This window comes from Simochromis diagramma, unplaced genomic scaffold (genome assembly GCF_900408965.1).
Source record: "Simochromis diagramma unplaced genomic scaffold, fSimDia1.1 OVJJ01000419.1, whole genome shotgun sequence".
NCBI classification, from domain to species: Eukaryota; Metazoa; Chordata; class Actinopteri; order Cichliformes; family Cichlidae; genus Simochromis; species Simochromis diagramma.
In genome coordinates this window covers 53011-74431 of record NW_024387244.1, presented here as the reverse complement: position 1 = coordinate 74431, position 21421 = coordinate 53011, and the positions used below count along the sequence as shown (strand labels likewise).

Here is a 21421-nt window from a genome sequence, read left to right as displayed (position 1 = left end):
GTTTTGTGAAAAAGTTGGAAAGAGATGATCAAAGTTATTAGCCTGTTGCATTTTAATGTGACTGACTTTGAAAATGAAAGTTTTTAGTTTAGCTCTGCTCCATCTTATTATTTTTAGAATTACAATCCTGGATTTTAGTTAAGATGTACACAGAGGGACGAGAAGACAAAAAATCATATATAAACAAGCAGCGTACATATTTATTATATTTGACATGGTTTAATTTTATGGAACTTTGCAGCTGCTGATTACTGCGATGATTCAGTCGACATGGTATGATATGCTCTGAGCACTGTTTAAATACTGTCACGTTGTTAGGTACAACAAAGGGACATCTGTTGAACTGCTCGTTAATGCAAATATCAGACAGTCACATGGCAGCAGCTCTATTTAGGCATGTAGACACATCCAAGCATCAGAATGGGGAAGAAAGGTAATTTTGAGCGACTGAGCCAGACTGTTTTAATCTAATAAGAAGCAACTCAAATATCACTAAGGTAGGCAGAAGAGCATCTCTGAACAACCAGCACCCCTGATGCTACACCTGATGCTACTCTCGGCAAGAACAGGTAACAACTCAGCCTCACCATAACTGGCAACGGAATATTGGAAAGATGCTAGCTCGTCTGATGAGTCCTCTGTGTGACATCCAGATGGTGGGGTCAGATTTTGGGGTGAATGACATGAAAGCATGGATCCACTGTGCTTTCTATTAATGCTTCAGTCTGCTTGTACTCTAATAGTGTGAGGGATGTTTTTATGGCACACTTTGGACCCCTCAGTACCAACTGATCATCATTTAACCACACCCTACCTGAGTGTTGTTGCTGACCGTGTCCATCAGCAACAACACTCAGCGGTTGCTAAAGGAAATAGCTCGCCTGTATTAGCACAGTGTAGCCGTCTTCTGCTTCCAGCAGGAGAGTGAGCTGTGGCACAAAGCTCGGGTAATCTCAAACTGGGTTTCTGAACATGACAATGAGTTCACTGTACTCAAATGACCTCAAGTCACCAGATCTCAATCCATTAGAGCACCTGTGAGATTTAGTGGAACAGACGTCACGCAGTTGCTGCTATTATGTAAAAATGGACCACAATCTCAGAAGGATGCTGTTGAATCAACCCATTTCATTTTTGTCTTAGAATATTCTAAACCGTTACAGAAAGGAAGCACATACTGGACAAAAGTGTTACTGTGGGAATGGATCATTTACAAAAATGGTGTAGACATGAGGCAGTGTCTAAACAAGTATATACAGGCTGTGTATGAATAGAAGCGCGTTTCTGCCATTAAAAATAAATCTTAAAAAATTTACCAGGTAAAGCAATTAAGCAGTAATTTTCTCAGTTTTGAGTTATTGTCTTGGATATTTTTAAATTGAAATTCTAAGAAATTAACTCAAAATTTTGACTCACAAATGGGAAAAAAAAAGTTTTTTTTTCAGTGACAGAAACAAGTTTTCATATACAGGAATGGTAAAATAAGAAGTCACACAGATGTCTCAAACTATAAATGCTCATGTTTGAAGATGCGCGTCAGAATCATGTCAAAGGTTGATGAGTATTTTGGAGCCAATTTTGTTTATGCTGTTCTTCTAGGAAGCCCTGTATGAAAACACATGTGGGGCCACCTGCCAAGGGACCTGCAACAAGTTTTTTGGTGGGAAAATAAAAAAAAAAAAGTGGGATTATTCTTTCATTTCTATTTATTTACCTTCTTCAACTAGTACTGAAGAAATCAACTCTGTCCCTTTAATAGAAAAACTACTCCATTGGCTATCCTTTGTCTCCCCCATCACCCTCCCACTCAGTAGCTCTCCATCCTCTAGCTCTCCATTTGCTGCTCCTCCTGGCAGCATCTACACTCACAGCTGAAAGGAAGAACTGAAACCACGGCGCTCTGTGCGACTCATAATCCATGCCATTTAGGACATATGCAGAAACAGCCACTTCCCCTCCTCATCTGCACTGGAAAAGGTAGAAAAGCTTTCATTCTTTTTTTTTTTTTAATGTCAAGCTTTTTGATTCACAGCAATGATGTATTGGCGCAGTAACCTCTATATTTACCAGGGAAAATGTACTTAGGAATACTGAATACTGTATACATTCAAGTACAAATGAGAATATTCCTACTGTTTTAATATAATATTTAAATATTTTTTTACATAGAAAAATTATGTTTCCGAGGCTAAAGTCTGCAGTATAAACCTTACTAAAACTCAGATCTGGCACTTAACTCACCTTTTGGTGTTTGCAGTGTAATAGAGGAAACGCTGGTGACTGTGGTGTTTAGTGAGGTTGTGAACTCAGACTTTGTACCTGGTATAAAGTTGGTTTTGAGGCAGTGCAGAGGTGAACTGTAGGTCTTATCTCATGTTAAAAATCTGTGGTGCACCAAAATGTCAAGTCAAAAAAAAAAGGGAAAGAAATAGTGTGCTCGTGGTAATAAATTAATGATCATGTGGCGTTGGAGGGTTGAAGCTGTTTGGCGGCCTCTGCAAAGGGTGGTATTAGCACACCAAGGTTATTCCTCACTCCCTCAATACTGATGTGTGATCGACTTCTTTGGAAACTCAGAGCATGTTGGTTCATGCTTTGTGCTGCTTGTTGCACCCCTGGTTTACAGAAGTGTCTGGGATTCCCCTGGACCGAAACACTCTCACTTCTTCTGTTTGCACATTTCCTCCGCAGCTTCTCCCTAAATCAAAAGATTAAGGGTTGCTCTTCCGTAATGTAATTGAGGGCATCGTTTGATTAATAAATGTGGAAATTGTGTATTTTTGAAACCCACAGTGAAAATATAGCATCAAAAAATATGCAGCTTTTCAACAAATAGATAAATTTTTGGACACTAGTACATTTATTTGATTTTAACCTGGATATTAACATTATAGAAAAACACTCTTGCTCTAAATTTTTCTTCTTGTAATTTAATGTTGTGTGCTGGAGACATAAAGCTTCGTGGGCAAAAAAAAATAAAATTAAACCTGATTTTATTCTATGTGAAAAAGTTAATGATGTCATAATAATGGCATCACACAGATCCATACATATAGATGTATTATCTTCTCCAAAATGGACACAGTGTCACTTCTGTATTACATGTCCATACTTCTGTTTTGCTCTACCAATGTGGACAGCAGCAGTACATGACTTCACAGTCGTTGATCGAGGAGAGCGTGATTCCCAGCACAACACGCGAGGCATGATCACAGAAGGGTTCTTCGCCAAGCTGCTGCTGTGTGACACTCTCATGGCCCAGGAATAGCACTGAGATTAGACAAGAACCTAAACCCTTCATGTTATTTTTATGAGTTCATAATGACATCAATTGCCAAGACCCCCGCTGAATGAAGCGTCAAAACCATGGCAGAGCTGAAGACACAGTGTCTCCTCACCTCTTCTGTAAATATTGACAACAATTTGAACATAAACTTTCAAATTAGGATTCACTCCAGACGCCTGCTGTTACTGATTTTCTGTCCAGTTCTTGTGTAATTTGGCAAACCTCAGCCTTCACCTCTCTCTGTTTCCCTTCCTTAAGAATGGCTCTTGACAGACACCTTTCCTCTGAGACCATTTGTGAGACTTGAACATAAGATGCATCTCTCAAATGCATCATGTGTCAGGTCTTTCCTAGATTTGATTCGCATACTGATCCTCTGCTGTAGATAGTTTTTGTAGGCCAGTCTCCTACATTTTTTTTAATAACGCACTGCACACTATGCTGAGATATGCCATGTTTTTGGACCACGTATTGCACCAAAAGCAGACAATGTCCAAAGAAAAAGTTTGAAAGACCTTCGGGAAGCCTGGACCCACTGCTCCAGAAAGCAGCCTGGCTCTTTGGAAGCAAAACATAACGGAATGAGGAGTGGCACAGCACTTTGACAAATGACACAGAGGTCACAGGACAGGATATAGACCATTATGTGTCCAAATGCAGAGATTGTTCTCTGTCAAGCTTTTACTCAAAATACATAATTTAACAAGGGCCAATCAAGGCTAAGCTGTGGCAGTCTGCAAGTAAAACCCAGAATTTGCCAACATCTATTTTCCTCATCACACAGAGGGAGACAGGACTGGTGAGCTCAGCAAGGCACGCATATTTTAAGTCACTTTGCACTCTTCAAGAGGGCCTTTTTTTTTCAATAATCCATTATGCATAGCAGCTCTGGCTCTCCCTGGTATTTCTCCTACCTTTTTGACGTCAGTTGCCATTTGTGAGGGTTACCCTGACAACGGCCTGCCTCCCCGGGAGATGTCTGGTGGATAAGACGGCCCCGATAAAGCCTTTTACTGTTGCTACACATTTTAATTGCCTCTGATACAGTGAAAGTATTACATGGGGGTGTGACGGCATGTTGCCTAAAATCGAAACATCGGGATTAAAAAAAACCCAACATTTAGGAGGTGGAGGATTGACGTCCCATTATCTCCACTCGATCGGATCCCCCACGTTTTGGGGTCATTATTGAGCAGTCCTGTGAAACTGAATTGGATATGATAGATCTATTTTTGAGCACACTGTTCTACACGAGACACATGCATTACCCAGTTTAAAAATGTCATATATAAAGGTGGTGTAATATGAGAAAAGATCACTGGAATTCCCCTGAACAATATGCACACAGATTTATGATATGAGGCAGAAAGATCAGATATTATCCTGGTGATTTTATATTATTATTATTTATTATTTATTAACTAAAACGAAAAACAAACAAACCCTAACCCCCTCCCCTTATGGATTTCCATAAACATGAGTGATAATATGCTGAAATGTATTATTACAGCATGCTGAGAATTTTGTATCCACGCTGACAAACAGAAAAATCTAAATTGTGCCGACCTGTTGATGGTTTTGGGATGACTTGTAGTCAGCAGTATACAGGTACGTCAGTTCTTGCTGTTTCTCCTACACCATAAAATCATCATAAAATTCAAATGATGTTATTCACTTGCATGACTGCTGTGCATTGAGCTGTGTTGCTAAATTCGAATAAATGCAAAAATGTACAACAACACGACAAAGCTACTGTACACAATACCTGTTCCAGGCTCCAGGACACTATTTATAGCCTCGGCAACATGTGTCTTTCTTTTTTTCACACACCAGGCTATTGATGTTCTATTTTTACAGTGTCAATTTGCTCCCCCCAACCCAACCCTGCTTCTTCCTTCCTGGTTGCTAAGCAATGGACCAAGGGACCTGATTGGCCTAGGATGTGCTTTTGGACACACTGACTGCGATTCTCAGCTGGTTAATGAATTCAGTCTTTTTTGCTCACTATAGAGAGAGAACACAAGCTGACTTCTTCTTAGGCAGTTATCTTCTATTTAAAACCAATCTCTGATCCAAAACACTACAAAAACACAAAAAAAAACAAAAAACTACAGCACTCAGTGTTGACTAATGTAGCGCATGACTAGAGCTGAGCTGTAGCGGTGTTCAGGCTGCATGATTTAGCTCTACCTTGTGCAATTAGGAGTCTATTTTTGCGTAACTTCAGACATGATCTGACAAAACGCTAAAGGGTGACCCAGTATTATGTCATCTGTGAAACCGGCTGGCTTAAACTTGTTAGTACAACTTTACAAGCACGCTATAAATGAAACAGTAATACTAAATCCACTTAAATGTTCTGATTATCTTTATTATGACTGATAAGATGTATTTTCTATAACACATGGGCAAATTATTGATTGTGGTTTTGGCTGGTGTCATCCTACGGATCCAATTTCTATTTTGCTAAGTGCTGTAGAATGTGTGGTTTTAATGTATGAATACAGGCTAATGAATAAAACATACTGTGAATAATATCCTGTTCCGAGGCTGTGCAAATTAACACTGTAAAATAAATAGAATAGAATAGAATTCAACTTTATTGTCATTGCACATGCACAGGTACAGGGCAACGAAATGCAGTTTGAAAGAAAGAAGAAGAAAATGTAATCCCATTGGCACTAATGGCAAACCATCCAAGGCATATGTCTCTACTATCATGGTAATCCTAATCCTCATACTACTGCTGTGTGTATGAATTAAATTAGACTTAATCTGCCCCCATGCAACTCCGAAAGGAAACCAGGCGCTGGAAAACTTTCATCTCCCTTCCATTGATTATGGCTCGTGCAGAGATATGGAAAAGCCTATCCCACTGCTCCCTTTCATTGGCCCCATTAAATATTCATCCTGTCCTAATGGAGAGAGATCGTTTTCAATGAACCCACTGCAGGCCAACTGCTGTGTGCCAGGGTGACACTTGGCACAGCTGTCTCCTGAGGGATTTCAGTTTGTTTTAGACAGATTTATAATTCTAACTCACTCATTAGATTTGTCTGAATAGTAAAGCAACGAAATCCATTAAACTGTCAAGAAACCAAAGGATGACTAGAGAAAGTAGACAAATATTTCTGCTACTTTGATGATGGGGAGCGAGCTATGTTTGTCATACACATTTTAGAGCTGCACTTACCACTCATTTTTGATTTTGATTAATCGGTTAATTTCTTGTCTGGCCTTTCACGGTGCGAAGCTCTACAGCAGACCTGCAGGTACCTTCACGTATCAGCCATCGCTAGTCTATGTGGTCACAACTGTTGCTGTTGACAGACTACATTCGTGAAGTTGTTAAAAACACTGCAGTCTCCTCACCTTTCACTTCTACTGCAGTGTCTGCGTTATTAACTCAGTTTGTATTTGAATGAGAGGGCAAAGGTGGAGTTTGCAAACCTTAGATGACTGTCGTTTGAATCACTACAATGACTGGCTTTTTAGGTCTAATATTTGTTTCCTGTATCCCATTCGGTTCCTTTTTGTAGAGGGAGCTGCCAGACGGTACCATTTCGCCCGTAGGGTGTACGAGTCATTATAGATATTTCTAGAGCTAGTTAAAGTGTTTTTAATGATTCCTCGAGATTATTGACGTAATTATAACTAATTTAGTACGACATTGTTACACTATAAGTTGTTGTATTAACAAGGAAACATGAATATGAATGTGTCATGTAGCGGGCACCCCTCAGCGTAGGCTGTTGCTATGTTCCCACTTTCATGGGTGTGGTGATTAGCCTGCTTGGTGAAAATTTTAGTCAAATCCGACACGAGTCGCGCTCGCTTCTGACCATTTAAACCGATTAAAACGGGCTTAAAATTAGCACGGCTCCCTTTGCGATTCCCTCACAGCTGTGGCCATGGTTGTCGTGTGAAAACGGATCGGTGTGACTCGGACTGAAGGACGGACGGAGCCCCAAACCGCCTGTTTTCAGGTGAGGACGTGCACTCAAGTCTTGATATTTTGGTGGCGTTTTTTTTTTATTTTTCTTTTACAAACGCTATTTCCTGCTCTGGTCGCGGCTGTTTTTGTTTGTTTTACATTGAGCTCGGCTGATATGCAAAAACCGCCGTTAGCTGTTTCGCTCCAGGCAGCAGTGTTGAAATAACTGTTCCCGGGCTGCGCTGTTTTCTTTCTCTAAGCTAAAAGCTTTACGTTGTTGAAATTTCTCTGCTCACCAAACGCGGCCTTTTACACACTGTCAGGCGGAACTGTAGGGGCAAAACCCTTCACTGGGCAGACAGCAGTTCAGATATTTCCATTTCATACATCTGGTTCTCTCATATGTGGCTGCGTAGATTTTCTTTTCCTTTTCTACTAAATATACATGACAGCCTTCCTCTGAGCATCAACTGGTGCCGCGCCGTTTGGCTCCTGCTCTTTGGTCCGTGTGTCACGGATGTATTCAGTGTCTTTACACATTTGCAAAAATGGAATACATTTTGCTTTTGGTCTTTGCATAGTAAAGTGTTTCACTGTTTAAACAAAAAGCTTTTAAATGTGGGGAAAGCTAGACCGCCTAACTGATTGGTCGATAAGATGATCGGAAGGATGACTTCTAAAGTCACAAGTGTCCGCAGCTCGGGTGTTTCGCAGAGGTTCATGTCCCACTATAAACTGAGTATGCTCGGGTTTGGGCCTCTGCTTTGACCCAGAGCAGTGTGACGCTTTGGGGGGATTTTATTTAAGCATTAACCTACTTCAGAACAAGTGTGGAAGCAATGAAATCATAATCATGGCGCATATTTCCTGTGCAGTTTCATATGTGCTCTAGTTATTGCAGGAAGCCTCACCATACGGGACATTTTTCAGATATTTGCTTCATTCTCTAGATGTCTGCAATAGTCTGTAGGTCACCTGAACAAGTTCACACCTGTGGAGTTGCCCTGCTGCCTCCTACTCATTTCAGTAGGTGCACATTCACTACAAATCACGTTTTGTCTTTTTGGTGTGTTTTCTAACAAATAACCCAACACGTGGCATCAGCTGAAGACAAACAAACAAAAAATCTAATACTAGTCAATCTTATCTAGTAATCGGAAGCTCGGTGGTTCGATCCCAGATATTGATGCCTTCATCTGAGGGTGATAGAGCACTTAGACAAAGCAAAAAGACCTTGTGTGAACAAGGCATATTGTATAAAGTGCTTTGAGTGCTCGCTAGACAAGAGCCTGAAAAACGTTGGTTTAGAGCACTGATTGATTCCAAGTAATTAAAATTTTATCACAAGCAAACTATGTGAAGGTGTAAGTCATTCTTTTTAATAATAAGAGGATTTGTGCTGTATACAGGTATAAGATATGATTTCAGAAGTCATAATATGGACAACTTACTGTAAGCACTGGTATAAGGTGCTCACAGCAGGCCCAAGTGTGTCCACACCTGGATGTTGGTAAACCTCCTGCTCATTTCATTTTGCCGTGCCCCTAAAGCTGCTGCTCTGTTAACCAAACTAGACCACTGTGTGTTCTCACAGTTGGATTTTTCTGATTCAGATCTCATAGGATTTGCCTTTGGAGTTCCCATGGTGTCCTTAGGTGTAGTTCTGCCTTAACATGAACTACTGTGTCTGTGCGTCTGCAGGAGCAGACACTGAACAGTCTGACACAGATGTAGAGTTTAGTGAGCGAGCAGTGAACTTATGTGTCTTGGAGTTGGATACAGTTCAGATAACGTTTGTATTCCTCACACATGATAAACACAGACAGGTTCGCAGTATTGATTAAGTCATAAAAGCAGCAACAGCAGCCAGTATCATAGTCAAACTATAAAACTATTAATTAACATTCAAAGAAACTAAAAACGGTGAGTTTCAAAATAAAGATTATTATACTGCAGGCTTTGAGGCCATGTGTGTTTTTTCTGTTACTGTAACAAATCTAAATGACATTTTAATATATTGTAGTTTTTACTTATTTTATAGATTTCTCGTGTCTTAATTAAAATGTTCTTTGTCCTGATGATTTGATACTTTGTGAAACACTTTGTGAACTATATTGATCAGTACTTAAGTCATTACTCATTACATTTGATTGCTGCTGTTAATGAGAAGTAATTAAATAAAAGTCACTTTGGCTTTATAGCTAAACATTTTGTGCACAAACACTGAGTGATGCTTAAGCTGTTTGTTGAGATTATTCTCAGTGATTTACCAGGTGACACATTCACCTGTATTGTGAAAGCTCTGCGGTATGAGACCAGGAGGAGACACACCCGGGCTCGGGGCATCGGCAGCTAGTGCTGGGCCCAGGCCTGGAGTCTTTGCACAATCAAAGATGCACATCTGTCCGCTGTCCTGATCCTTTGGGAAATAAGGGAGCAGCCGAAAATGCCTGTGGTCAGTTTTCAAAATAAAATGTAGCGTTTGTGATTATTTCCACCAGTGCCTTTCTGTCTTACATGTCCACAGTTTGAAGCAGGCAGCAGATGTTTTATCCCAGTTTAGGCACCGCGGTGTCCTGTCGGCCACTGGGAGCACCAGGCTGAACAAGATGAATGAATGCACGGAGGGCTGTGTGCTTGGATGTTGTGCAGAGAAGTAGCAATTGTGGCCTCCCGTGGCCTATCGCAGAGGCCCCAAATGTGGCGGCGGTGCCAAGCAGACCTATCTGCTATACTGGCACCACATACTAAACAATGGGCAGCTGCAACACACAGCTCCGCTTTTGTTGCGCCTGATCCTGCGCCATGATCTAGGTCTTTGTAGGCCAGCTCACTGGCTGCACGCATGATTCAAATCACACAAGTGGAGGGAAAAAATACACACATACACAAACGACCCGAGTTTCACAACTGTAAGTCACTACACGTAAATGTTGTATGAGCGTGTGTTTTGCCTGTCTTTGTGCTTACGACAGCACTTTCATGTGTTCTGTTTTAGCTGCTGAATGAATAATAATCACTACTGGAATATGAACATTCATGTGACACTCCCATAAATCAGTGCTTGCAGTTTTATTCTGGTTGGATATCCTTCTGTCTGTCAGCATTATGAAGCTGAATTATTTCTCACGTCATCTCCCAGCATAACCAGGAGGTGGAGAAGGTCAAACTGGGTGTTATGGTCCTCCACGAGAGGCACATGGTGATGTGGCAGAGAGGTACAGGGTAGTGGATCCATAGCAGTGATAGCGTGGGGGCACGTCACTGGAGAGCTGACGCCCAGACCCTTCTTAGTGGGGGTTGCGTCAGCTGGGGAAGCGCTGAGAGCGTTGCAGTGCCTGTCAAAGACCCCGTTGGCTGAGCCAAGGCCACGACGAGCAGTCGAGGTCTCTGTTGTGTCAGTGCAGTGGAAAAACGGGCCAAAACCAGCTCAAGTGATGTCGAGATAAGTCATCTGAACTGTATAAACATCTTATCATTATCTTAAGTTGTTTACCTGCCTTTTTTTCCACGATTGTGCTCATGAATTACCTCGTGTACTACGGCTTTAAAGCATCGGCAAAACTGAAGCTGAAACACAAACATCCTCCTCGTTACATCTGCACTGTTTCCTGTGAAGAGGAAAGACTGAACTTGGTTTAATTGTTGAATTTTAGAAAACGGGACTAAAAAATTTAATCTCCCTGAGTTTGTCTTCTGGACTGTGAAACAGAGTGGAAAGTCAGGGGGCGGGGCGAGGTATGTTGGAGGCGTGTGGAGGGGGGCTGCTGTCCAAACATTTCCAAGGAGTGTGTAAGTGCTCTGTGACCCACATTCAGACTCCCCAAGGTAAAGGAAGTGGCAACCGGCATGTGCGCGTGCATGTTTGTGCGCATGCATCTGCAAAGGGATGACGCACTTAACCCTGACACACACATTTAGATAGACACTCACACACAAACTGAAAAATATATGCTTTTTTCCCCACTTGGACATGTTATCAAATAGACAATCCAGATCTGCCCACAGTACACAACAGAGCACATTCAACACAAAAACACAGACAGCGGGCGGAGCAGCCAGTGCAATGCAGCAACACAAAAGGCTGATTGAGCCAGTAAAGGTCAGAGCCTGGCTCAGATGGCCTTTTGAACCAGACTGAGGAGGGTGTTTGAAGAGCCAGACCACCCTTGGAGCTCCGCCCGGCCCCACCCTCTGCAGCACCTTCTTCTTTGGTGTGAACCCAAACAGGATACTTGTGTTTGTTTCCCATCCTTCAACCTAAAAGTGTTTCTTCTGTCTTTCTTGCAGGCGTCAGCTGGTAAAGTGTGCGTGAGTGCATGTGTGTGTGTGCGTGTGTGTGTGTGCGCGTGTGAGTTTGCATGCGTGTGTGAGCAGGCACGTGTGTTTTCCCAGCGTAGTCGGTGTTTGGAGCAGAGCGTGGCCCATCAGCGAAACAATGAGCGAGCTGGAACAATTGCGACAGGAAGCTGAGCAACTACGCAATCAGATTCGGGTACGACGACATGCTGTTTGTGCTTTTTTTGTTTATATTGTTGTTGTTTTTGTGTGTGTGCGTACATCACACGTGCGCCTCTGTGTGTTCACTGCACGCAGCGACACTGTGACGTGTGTAACTTTTGTCAGACCGTCAATTGAATAAACATCAGTCGGTCTGTGTGATTGCTGTTTGATCATCTCTGCGACTGGCAGTGAATCACAGCAGGTTTAAACACATTGATGAGCCATTTGCTACGTGGTGGTCGAATATGCTAACATTTCCCGTTTTGTTACGTTGCAGGATGCCAGAAAAGCCTGTAGTGACTCCACTCTGTCACAGGTACGAGTTTAAGGTTACTATATATCTACAAATGCATTTACCATTCGGTTCATTGGTAGATCTTTTTGCCACACGTGTTACTTGTGAATAATGTGTGAAAAATTACATAAATTTGATCAGTTATATCTCATGTAAATCAGAATAAAAACCGGGGATCTCAGTGTGTCAGTATTTACACATGCTGTCATTGGATCCATATAAATATCCCACAGACGTGCAGCAGCGTGAGCTCGTCTAACGTTCGCCCCGCTGCCTCGTCGACAGATAATGGCCTGTTTTTGGTGTCCACTGATGAGTGTGTGTGAGCCTTCTAGTGTAACCGCTGACACTTCTTCCTGTGTTTTGGCAGATCACAGCTGGTCTGGACTCGGTGGGCCGGATACAGATGCGGACGCGACGCACTCTCAGGGGCCACCTGGCCAAGATCTATGCAATGCACTGGGGGAGTGACTCCAGGTAGTGTGCTGGTTATACAGACAACAGAATTATTAACTGCAGCCAGGATGTGAAATTCACTCGAGCAGTGTTCTTCTTCTGCTCTTTCATTGAGCGTTTGCTTACTACTGCTTTGGTTTTTGTTGTATTGGAGCATTCGTACATTAATCACTCAGCTGTTTTCTGCTGGAGGAGTCCAGAGCAGTGAATGTTGGACTTGTATTCACTGAGATGCTGCTTCGCCTGATAGCATCTTTTCTGAATTGGCAGTAGTTGATCTGCTTTGTCTCTAGCTGGCTGTGTGCTGGCACTGAATTTGAGTTCTGGTTGGTCAGTAACAGAATGACCATGGTCAGACTACATGGAGTCTGCCTGTGGGGCTGATGGTCTGCTTTTTATTGAAATCAAATATGAACACACCTTTTAGAAAGCAGTCATAACCATAAATCCTCAGTCACATCCTGGATTAATCTCCGTTGATGCTTCATTTATACAACATTTATTAACAGTTTGTAGATCAACACGAGCTCCAGGTGAAAGTGTGCTGCACAACAAAAATGAATTTACAGTCGTGAGGTTCACAACCTCTCGTATTTATTGCTGTTAAAAATTGTATCTTTGTGTGTGTGTGTGTCACTCTCTTTCTTTGTGTCTGTCTTCCAATGCAATGCACTGGTGCAGTGACGACAGTCCCAGGTGTGGGGCTAAACTACTACCACTACTGCTGTTCATGTTTTTACTGCTACCTGTCTATTAATATGACTAATACCACCATACATGGGACGAGCACCGTTTTACTGTGAGCACAATAGTAATCACAGCTACCACAGCTTATTTAATAATCTTCTTAAGGATGCAGTTTGTAAGTTCCTAAAATCAGAACATTTTTTAAAATAATTAATATATTTCAAATTTTACCAGTGAGGAAATCTTCAGCTGTCGCTACATGCACTGAGTGCTCGATGAATTCAAGCTTACAAACTGCCTTTTTAACGGTTTGCTGCAGTTATGAGCACTGAGACGGAGCAGTTAATGTCACCATGAGTGTGCATGCACATCACTAATCCTTAGGCAATACGTTGGTAGATACAGATTAATAAGTGTCTCTGTTTTTGTAGTTAGTAGTTTTTATTAACAGGTGTGTCCTCGTTGGTGTGTAGGTGTGAATGTGTGCCTGGGTGTGCCTCGCACCCTCCAGGTGACCCTGCAGGTGGCCACTGTTTGTTTTGTATACAGCTACTGACATTTGAGCATGATAGCTCTCCTCTTGATTTGTACCGCAGCACCAACAAGCTACTTCCTGTCCCCGGAGAGATGGAAACACCCAGTCAGGATAGGAGGGAGGGGTTCCAGCTGTTTCTGCATCTGCACCATCTGTAGATCTCACCCTATCGTACCCATCTCTGACTCCACCTTTTCTCGGGGCTATTTTTGCTGCCGATACATTTAGCCGCCCCACCTCTGCTTCTTTCTAGCGCTTTCCCACCCGACAGTAGACTTTTATGTAACTGGGGTAATAAATATTCCATAGAGTGGGACATTACCTGGGACGAAGAGGCTTCCAGCGGGAGAAGAAGTGAGAGCGTTGTAACCAGGCTGACAGTGCAGCGCAGTAACTTGCAAGGCTGGCTCTCATTGCTTTTAATGAAACCGGGTGCATGCAGCTTAGCTCGTGTAGGCTTTTCACCACGAGCTCAGAGTCACGCTGCTCTTCTCACCTCGTTTTTAGGTTACTTGTCAGTGCATCACAAGATGGGAAGCTAATCATCTGGGACAGCTACACAACAAATAAGGTTTGATTATTTTTGTTGTGATTTTTGTAACATCTACAACTGCACCTGCATTAAGATCCAACCCAGTGCAAAGTAAAATAGTGATTTCAGACCCTCATCTCTCACGTATGCATCAGTTAATTATGGCTTCTACTTTCTTTATTTTATTTTGTTTGCAACAGCACCAGATGAAGAAATAGAAGAATCCATCCTTTCATTTCCTTTTTACTTAAGTTCCTATAAGTGAAAATAATGTTTTGATGTAATTTTCATCAGTTGAACTCAGCCTTGAAGCTTTTAGTCAAACTAAGGCGCCACATGAAGCGCTTTCACTGTATTTAATAAAGAAATCACTTTCCTTTTAATCAGATGCACGCCATCCCTCTGCGCTCTTCATGGGTGATGACGTGCGCCTACGCCCCTTCTGGAAACTACGTGGCCTGCGGAGGTTTGGACAACATCTGCTCCATATACAGCCTGAAGACCCGCGAAGGCAATGTGCGCGTCACCAGAGAGCTACCTGGACACACAGGTAAGCACACGCCCAGCCAAGAAACAAATACAGACGGTTAATCACAAACGAGCACTAGAGCCATGAAGGGGAAAAGTTAGTGAAACTGTCCATCAGAGTCTCAGAAAGTCATCGTTTGTGTTTTAGCTCGTAAACACAGGGTGGGGATAAGTGTGAGGATGTTGGGGAGCTCTGCAGAAAGCTGCAGCGATCAGAAGGAAAACCAGAACTGATCCGAAACATTTGAGTCGTTTCACTAACTCATCTACATGAGCCGGTTTAGAGGCTGGCGTGGAGTCATTTGATTCATCAATCTTCACATTTCAACTTTATTCTCAGAATGAATAATATTTTTCTTAATGTGGCCCTGATACAGTGTCATAATTCACAGACCCTCAATAAGATCTTTCATATTTCTTTCTTTTTTATTATTTGTTGCTTTTATCAGATAGTGAAGATTAGACAGGCGAGTCTGGGGGAGGGAGAGACCAGCGACCCTTATATTTATTTATTCTGTTTTCATATTAAACATTTGAATCCAATCTGACTTCTGTACTGTAGCTGTAGATCCTGCATGTCCTGGCTGACGGGGGCCATAAGGGCTTTTCTACAGTGTAGTGGCTCACACCTCCCCAGTTTGATTTCAGGAGGAGACATTAATCCCTTTAGGGTTGCATTAGGAAGCACAGCCAGTGTGAAACATGTGGAAGAGCTGACAGTAGGAGAGAGGAAGTACACAGTGTGAGTGGGGAGCACACAGGAGTCCTCGTCTCATCTGGAACCTTCTGTTTGCCTCCAGGTTATTTGTCCTGCTGCCGTTTCTTGGATGATAACCAGATACTCACCAGCTCTGGAGACACCACCTGGTGAGCAGTTTAAACCATTCAAATATTCCAGTGATGTTTCGCAGTAGACTGCGGACGCTCTTACGAGCTGCGTAACGTGCATGTTGTCATCACAGGAGGTTTGTAAAGCTGCGTGCAGAGCCTTTGATCACTGCGATGATATTGCAATACGATCCATGAATGAGAAAGTCTAATAAAGCATATTTTTCATAAAGAATTCATATGTCTTTCCTGCTTCCTTGTTGCAGTGCATTGTGGGACATAGAGACGGGCCAGCAAACTACAAGCTTCTCTGGCCATACAGGCGATGTGATGAGCTTGTCTTTGAGCCCAGACTACAAGACCTTTGTGTCGGGAGCCTGCGACGCCACTTCCAAGCTGTGGGACATCCGCGACGGCATGTGCAGGCAGTCGTTCACCGGCCACGTGTCTGACATCAATGCCGTCAGCGTGAGTACCCGAGATTTAATCGCAAGGAGACATGGGAGCGTCGACGATCACAAAGACTATTGCAGATTGATTATGTCTCAGCATTTTAGAAGTAAATGTGACCTGGTGTTTATCTTTTTTATGAGCGCTTCCGCGTAGCAGACTTCTAGGAAAATTGTGGGCTGATCCTGTGTTTATTCCAAACAAACGGCTGACAGAGAACCGGGATAATACTGGAGCAAATGTTGAGCAGGAAGAGCACCCAGCCAAAGAGGGTGGAGGGTGAAGTCTGACTGAAATGTATTAATAAAGTTATCATTTAGTCAAATGAAAAAGGCTCATTTTAAAAACCTGAAGACGACGTGAAGCCTGGTTAAAGTTCACGGCCTTTATGTCAGCGTGATGAAAGCAGAGCGAGTGACAGAGACTGAAGCTGAGCACCTTCCTGTGGAGGAACAGTGCCGGCTGACGTCAGTGTTTGACAACAATAATCATCAGTGTGTTGGTTGTCATGCTTCCTGTATTATAATCTTTTCCTGGCAGTGTAAAACAGGCATCGTCATAGAAACGACTTCCTTAGAGACAAAACCCTGAAAACGTACAATTCATCACTTATCTGCGCGATCCATGTCCCCCCCCGACAGTTTTTCCCCAATGGGAATGCCTTTGGGACGGGCTCTGATGACGCCACCTGCAGGCTGTTTGATCTGCGTGCAGACCAGGAGCTGATGACGTACAGCCACGACAACATTATCTGCGGCATCACCTCCGTGGCGTTCTCCAAGAGCGGCCGCCTGCTCCTGGCCGGCTATGATGACTTCAACTGCAACGTCTGGGACACGCTGAAGGGCGAGCGTGCAGGTGAGTCACACCTGAACTCTGATTGTGGGTTCTCTACTACTGACAAATGTCAAGAACTTATTCAGCTCCTGTAAACAGTTTGTGTTCATGAAGACGCCCATGTGCTTTTTAACGATCGGTGGCGTCTGTCAGCTAATGACGTGCACGTCAGTGAACGTTGCTGCTTGTGCAAATACAGCATCTCAGATTTCTTATTGTTCAACAGCAGGGTCCGACTGGTCCCATTAAGGTTGTGGTATTATTTAGAGTTGAAGGACTCGGATGAAGTGAGGGAAATGCACGCAAACTGAATTCAACTCTTCTGAAGTGTGTTTATTTAAATTCAAACCAGTGAAACCAGTGGACTTTTGTTTTCGACGAGATAACGGATGTAAAACACGAGCTGATGAATACAGACATCATGAAGGCCTGCATCACTTATACAGCTGATGTTTTATACAGCTGCTCGATTCTCAGTGGGATGGAGGTTTGTTTTGACCCAACCTGTGACTGTGGTTTGTTTTTCACCCTCCAGGTGTGTTAGCGGGCCACGACAACAGAGTGAGCTGCTTAGGAGTGACGGGCGACGGCATGGCTGTGGCCACCGGCTCCTGGGACAGTTTCCTCCGGATCTGGAATTAAACGAGCCTGTCATACTCAAAAACTACCCCCTCCTCCCTCCACAACCCCACCCGGCATATCCCAACTCATCACTGGGCGGGTGCACACACTGTGTTAGCTGACTCTCCTTAACTCAGCCCCCAGTTATCATCTCTGCTGGTGACCTGTGAGAAAGCACCAGATGTTTAGTGTTGTTCACCGAGCTGTTGCTCAGCAGCAGAAGTCAGAGCGTCCAGTAAAAATGTTACAGAAAAGAAGATTTGGTCCTCACACAAATAATTTTCCAAAGGTATGTGTTACCATGACTAACAACACGATTAGCATCGGTGTCTAACATGTACATTTATATATAAAGACAGTATATACATATATATGTATAGCATTGTGTGTGTATATATGCATCATATATACATATATAATGTGTATGTATATATTTTTGTAGATTATTTCCAGCCCTTGAGTTTAGTGTTTTTTTTTTTTGTTTTTTGTTTTTTTTTATAAATATCATTTTTGATATTGTATTTTATTTTGAATGGACATACTCATGTAATGCAACAAGATGCCAAATCGTGTGGGAGTTTAAATGGATACAAAGCAGCATAACGTTTCCAAATTTTCCCGTTGATTTAGTGACGCCGATTCATCGTGCAGGAAAACAGGATCTGACACCTAAACCAAAAATCAAACTCACCTTGTTCACCTGTATCTCTGTGTCATGGTTACAGGTGGTGACATCATTCATGCACCCTGTACCTGTAAATGTTACATTCATGTCAATGATGGCTGTGATCGCTCTCTTTTTAAAAAAAAACAAAAAAAAAACAAAAACCAACAAAAAAAGCCTGAATCCCAGCGTTCCCACCAGTCTTTTATTTTGGAAGGAAGTGATTGGAGTGCTGTGGTTTAAGTCTGGATCCAGCTTTAACCCCAACGTAGAAACTGGTGAATTGTAGACTCAGATAGAAAACTTTATTTTATCCGAGGCCCTGCTTGAGTAGACTGTGGATGCTCAGGGGGCCGCTTCGGTCGCAATGATAGGATTGGAGGAGGTCGTTGCATCCCTGTTTCGTACGGCCTACGCAATCTGAGATCACGCACCACCCTTCGAATGACGCCGGTGTAGAAAACGGCGCTGCAAGTGGACACCTTATCCCCGAGCGGCCCTTTAAAGGAGGAGCTTCATGTCAGGACCGCCAAGGACATTAGTGACTCCGTCAGAAGAAGGGATGACTGCCACAGCTCACCGTGACGTTTCTTTTCAATGAAGGATGGGTTGTTTGTCATTAACAAGGTGTGTGACTGGAACCATGGCAGCCACTCCCAAAGTCACAGCAGTGCCACCACAGGCCTGTAACAAGAAGAAAAAACAAAACTACACATTTTTAAGGGTTTAACACTTTCACTGTTTTCAACAGAAACATTATGAACTGTTACATATGGCAAGTGAAATGTACACTTAGTAGAGAGCTAGAAAAGCACTCATGAACTGTAGTACAAATGTTAAACCGTCGAGCACACGTGACTTATTTACACATAGACGTGGTAATTCTGATTTAAGTATTTTCTTATCGTGCATCTTCCATTATTCTCAGCTCCTTAAAAGGCTTTAAACACTCACACACGCACTCACACATGTGACGTGTGTGAGTTGGACCTATCCATCAGCTGTCTCAGGTGCCTATTTATAGATGTAAACATTGAGCCGCACGGCTGGATAACGAGGGTTGGTGCACCTGTGGATGTGGAACTATCGTGTCTCCATTCTGCCTTACGATATCATTCATAATCAGAGGTTAAACTAGCTTCAGCTACCGTAATGTTTTTCTCTCACGCTTCCTGTTTAGGCGCTGATCAATAAGAACGTTTTCCCCGTAGAACACTACAAAAAGAAGGCGTGCCTGCAGAAAACCCACCGCAACACCACAGACAGCTTAGAACGAGTGCTCGGCAGCACCTTTTATACAACTCTGCTTTCTAATATTACCACTGCAGATCAGTTTGTAGTATGTGTGAGATGCCCGTTTGCCCCCGTGTCAGTCTGCTGACCCGTCTGCTGCTTCGTCACAGCTTTGCATCATGAAAGTCCTTTTTCAGCAAATGTTAAAAAGCAGTTCTAGTTTTTGAACCTGAGAATATCTTTGTGAGGTGTGTGTGGGGTGTAATCTGATGACGTTTGTAGATAACGTATAGATCCAAGTGTTAGACTGGTGCCAAAGTTACCCACAGACCTTGAGCTGTGAACTGAAAACTACACATTAGCTCACTGTACTCCAGTGGCAGCCTCCTCCTCTTCCTCCATCAAATCAAAAGTCACCTCAGCGTCTGATTTTAAATCCAGTCTGGTGTTTGATGATCAAACAGGGCGGCTGCTTACATGTGACGGTGATGATGAGGAGAGGACGATGAGTTTTCCCAGAGTGCTGACAGAGCTCATTTTTCTATTCAGGTCGGTGGACATAAGGTGTTCACGGGTCCTCAGCTTGAATTTAAAGAAGCAGTATGAAATTTTGGGAAATGTGCTTTCTTGCAGTCGTATCAGAATATTAAAGTTAATTAAAATGTCACTGGATGGCACTGTAAATACAAACTGTAATAGTCAGACTGTCACAGAAACCAGACAACATAATACATGAATGGGTTTGTTTTTCCAATTTATGCTTAAAAATGTATTGAGACATTTCTTTCACTGGGAAAAATTCACAGTAACGATGTGGAAGTCTCAAACTCACAAAACCACACATATCAGACGTGATCCATCAGGGTTAAACTGCCACAAATTCATCACCAAGAACATCCAAAGCCTCCATCCTGGTGTTTGTGATAAGAGTGTGACCTTCAAACCGCACGATCGCGGGTTAATTACTTGACACTCGTGTGTCATTAGCATAACGTGACCAAAATGTACAAATTAGACTTTATTTATTAATCTAGTGTGACTCTGAGCAGCTGAGTCTGTAAACTGGTAGAGGTGCACTGTCTGTGATGCCTGACAGTAACTAGATGCTGCGTGTTTGTGTTCAGCTTCATAACGGCCTTTGTCACAATTAAAAGTGCTTCTCTTAATGAGGAAAAACACTTTTCTCAACATTTTTCCTGTAAAAACAAACAACTTCAAGATTAAATGGACTCGTATTCATACTACCTGAGCTGCATTCAGCCATAGCGCTTTATTCTGAGATCCACACAATGAAGAATAATGAAAGGCAGGGTTTCCTAGAGAGGCAAACGATGACTGTACAGAAATATGCAGCCTCTAAATATTGTTGTGAGATTTTGCCTTCCTTTCGGCGCTTTTAAAGAATAAATAGGATCCATCTCTGTCATCTTAGCGTGCGAGTCCCCGTGCCAGGAAGTGAGTAAACACCTTTCCCACAATGTTGAACTGTTCCTTTAGTTTTTTCACTTTCATTTGCCAACATTAGCTGTGAAAAAAAAAACCACCTTAGCCCTTAACAGCTTAAAAGGAAGGGAGTGTGTGTGTGTGTGTGGGGGGGGGGGTTTGTCTGCAGTACTGACAGTGACTTAGCAGACAACCATCTTGTCGCTCTGTAATTCAGCACTATTAGCAGCTGGAACCCGGGAACAGTAATCCTTTTATGTGCCTGTGCCGTTCGCTCATGCAAGTAGAGCAGGAAACTCTTCAGTCAAAAAAAAAAAACAAATACAGGTGCTTGACTTCATCTAACTGTTGTATTTACCTGAAGTCTTTTCCATCCCCGCAGCCCTACGTGATGTCCTTTTTTGATACTTTTAGAGTCCAAAAGTACCAAAAACCCCAGTGTGTTCATTATTGAAGTAGACTTGACTGCACGCTGTTGCTTTTCAGCAGCTTTGGCGCGTGCAGTGCAGATGTTGAACCTCAGAGCAGGCTTGCAAACGTCATTGCTGCACGCGTTCGCAGTATTTTTGGCAAAGGCCGTGCAAGTTCA

General features: G+C 42.7%; 1 protein-coding gene across 2 annotated transcripts; it reads left to right on the top strand.

The window, feature by feature from the left end:
• The first annotated feature begins 6467 nt into the window (after positions 1-6467).
• LOC120747138 (guanine nucleotide-binding protein subunit beta-4) lies at positions 6468-21150 on the top strand. Of its 2 annotated transcripts, XM_040052794.1 has the most exons (11): positions 6468-7272; positions 11511-11715; positions 12001-12039; positions 12389-12495; positions 13156-13170; positions 14204-14267; positions 14616-14778; positions 15557-15623; positions 15851-16052; positions 16676-16892; positions 17407-21150. In XM_040052794.1, the coding sequence occupies exons 2-11, from the start codon at positions 11659-11661 to the stop codon at positions 17511-17513; spliced, it is 1038 nt and encodes a 345-aa protein (XP_039908728.1). In that variant the 5' UTR covers positions 6468-7272; positions 11511-11658; the 3' UTR covers positions 17514-21150. The 2 variants fall into 2 exon arrangements, with proteins under 2 accessions (XP_039908728.1, XP_039908729.1); XM_040052795.1 differs by lacking the exon at positions 13156-13170 and having other exon boundaries at positions 6472-7272.
• Positions 21151-21421: the final 271 nt, after the last annotated feature.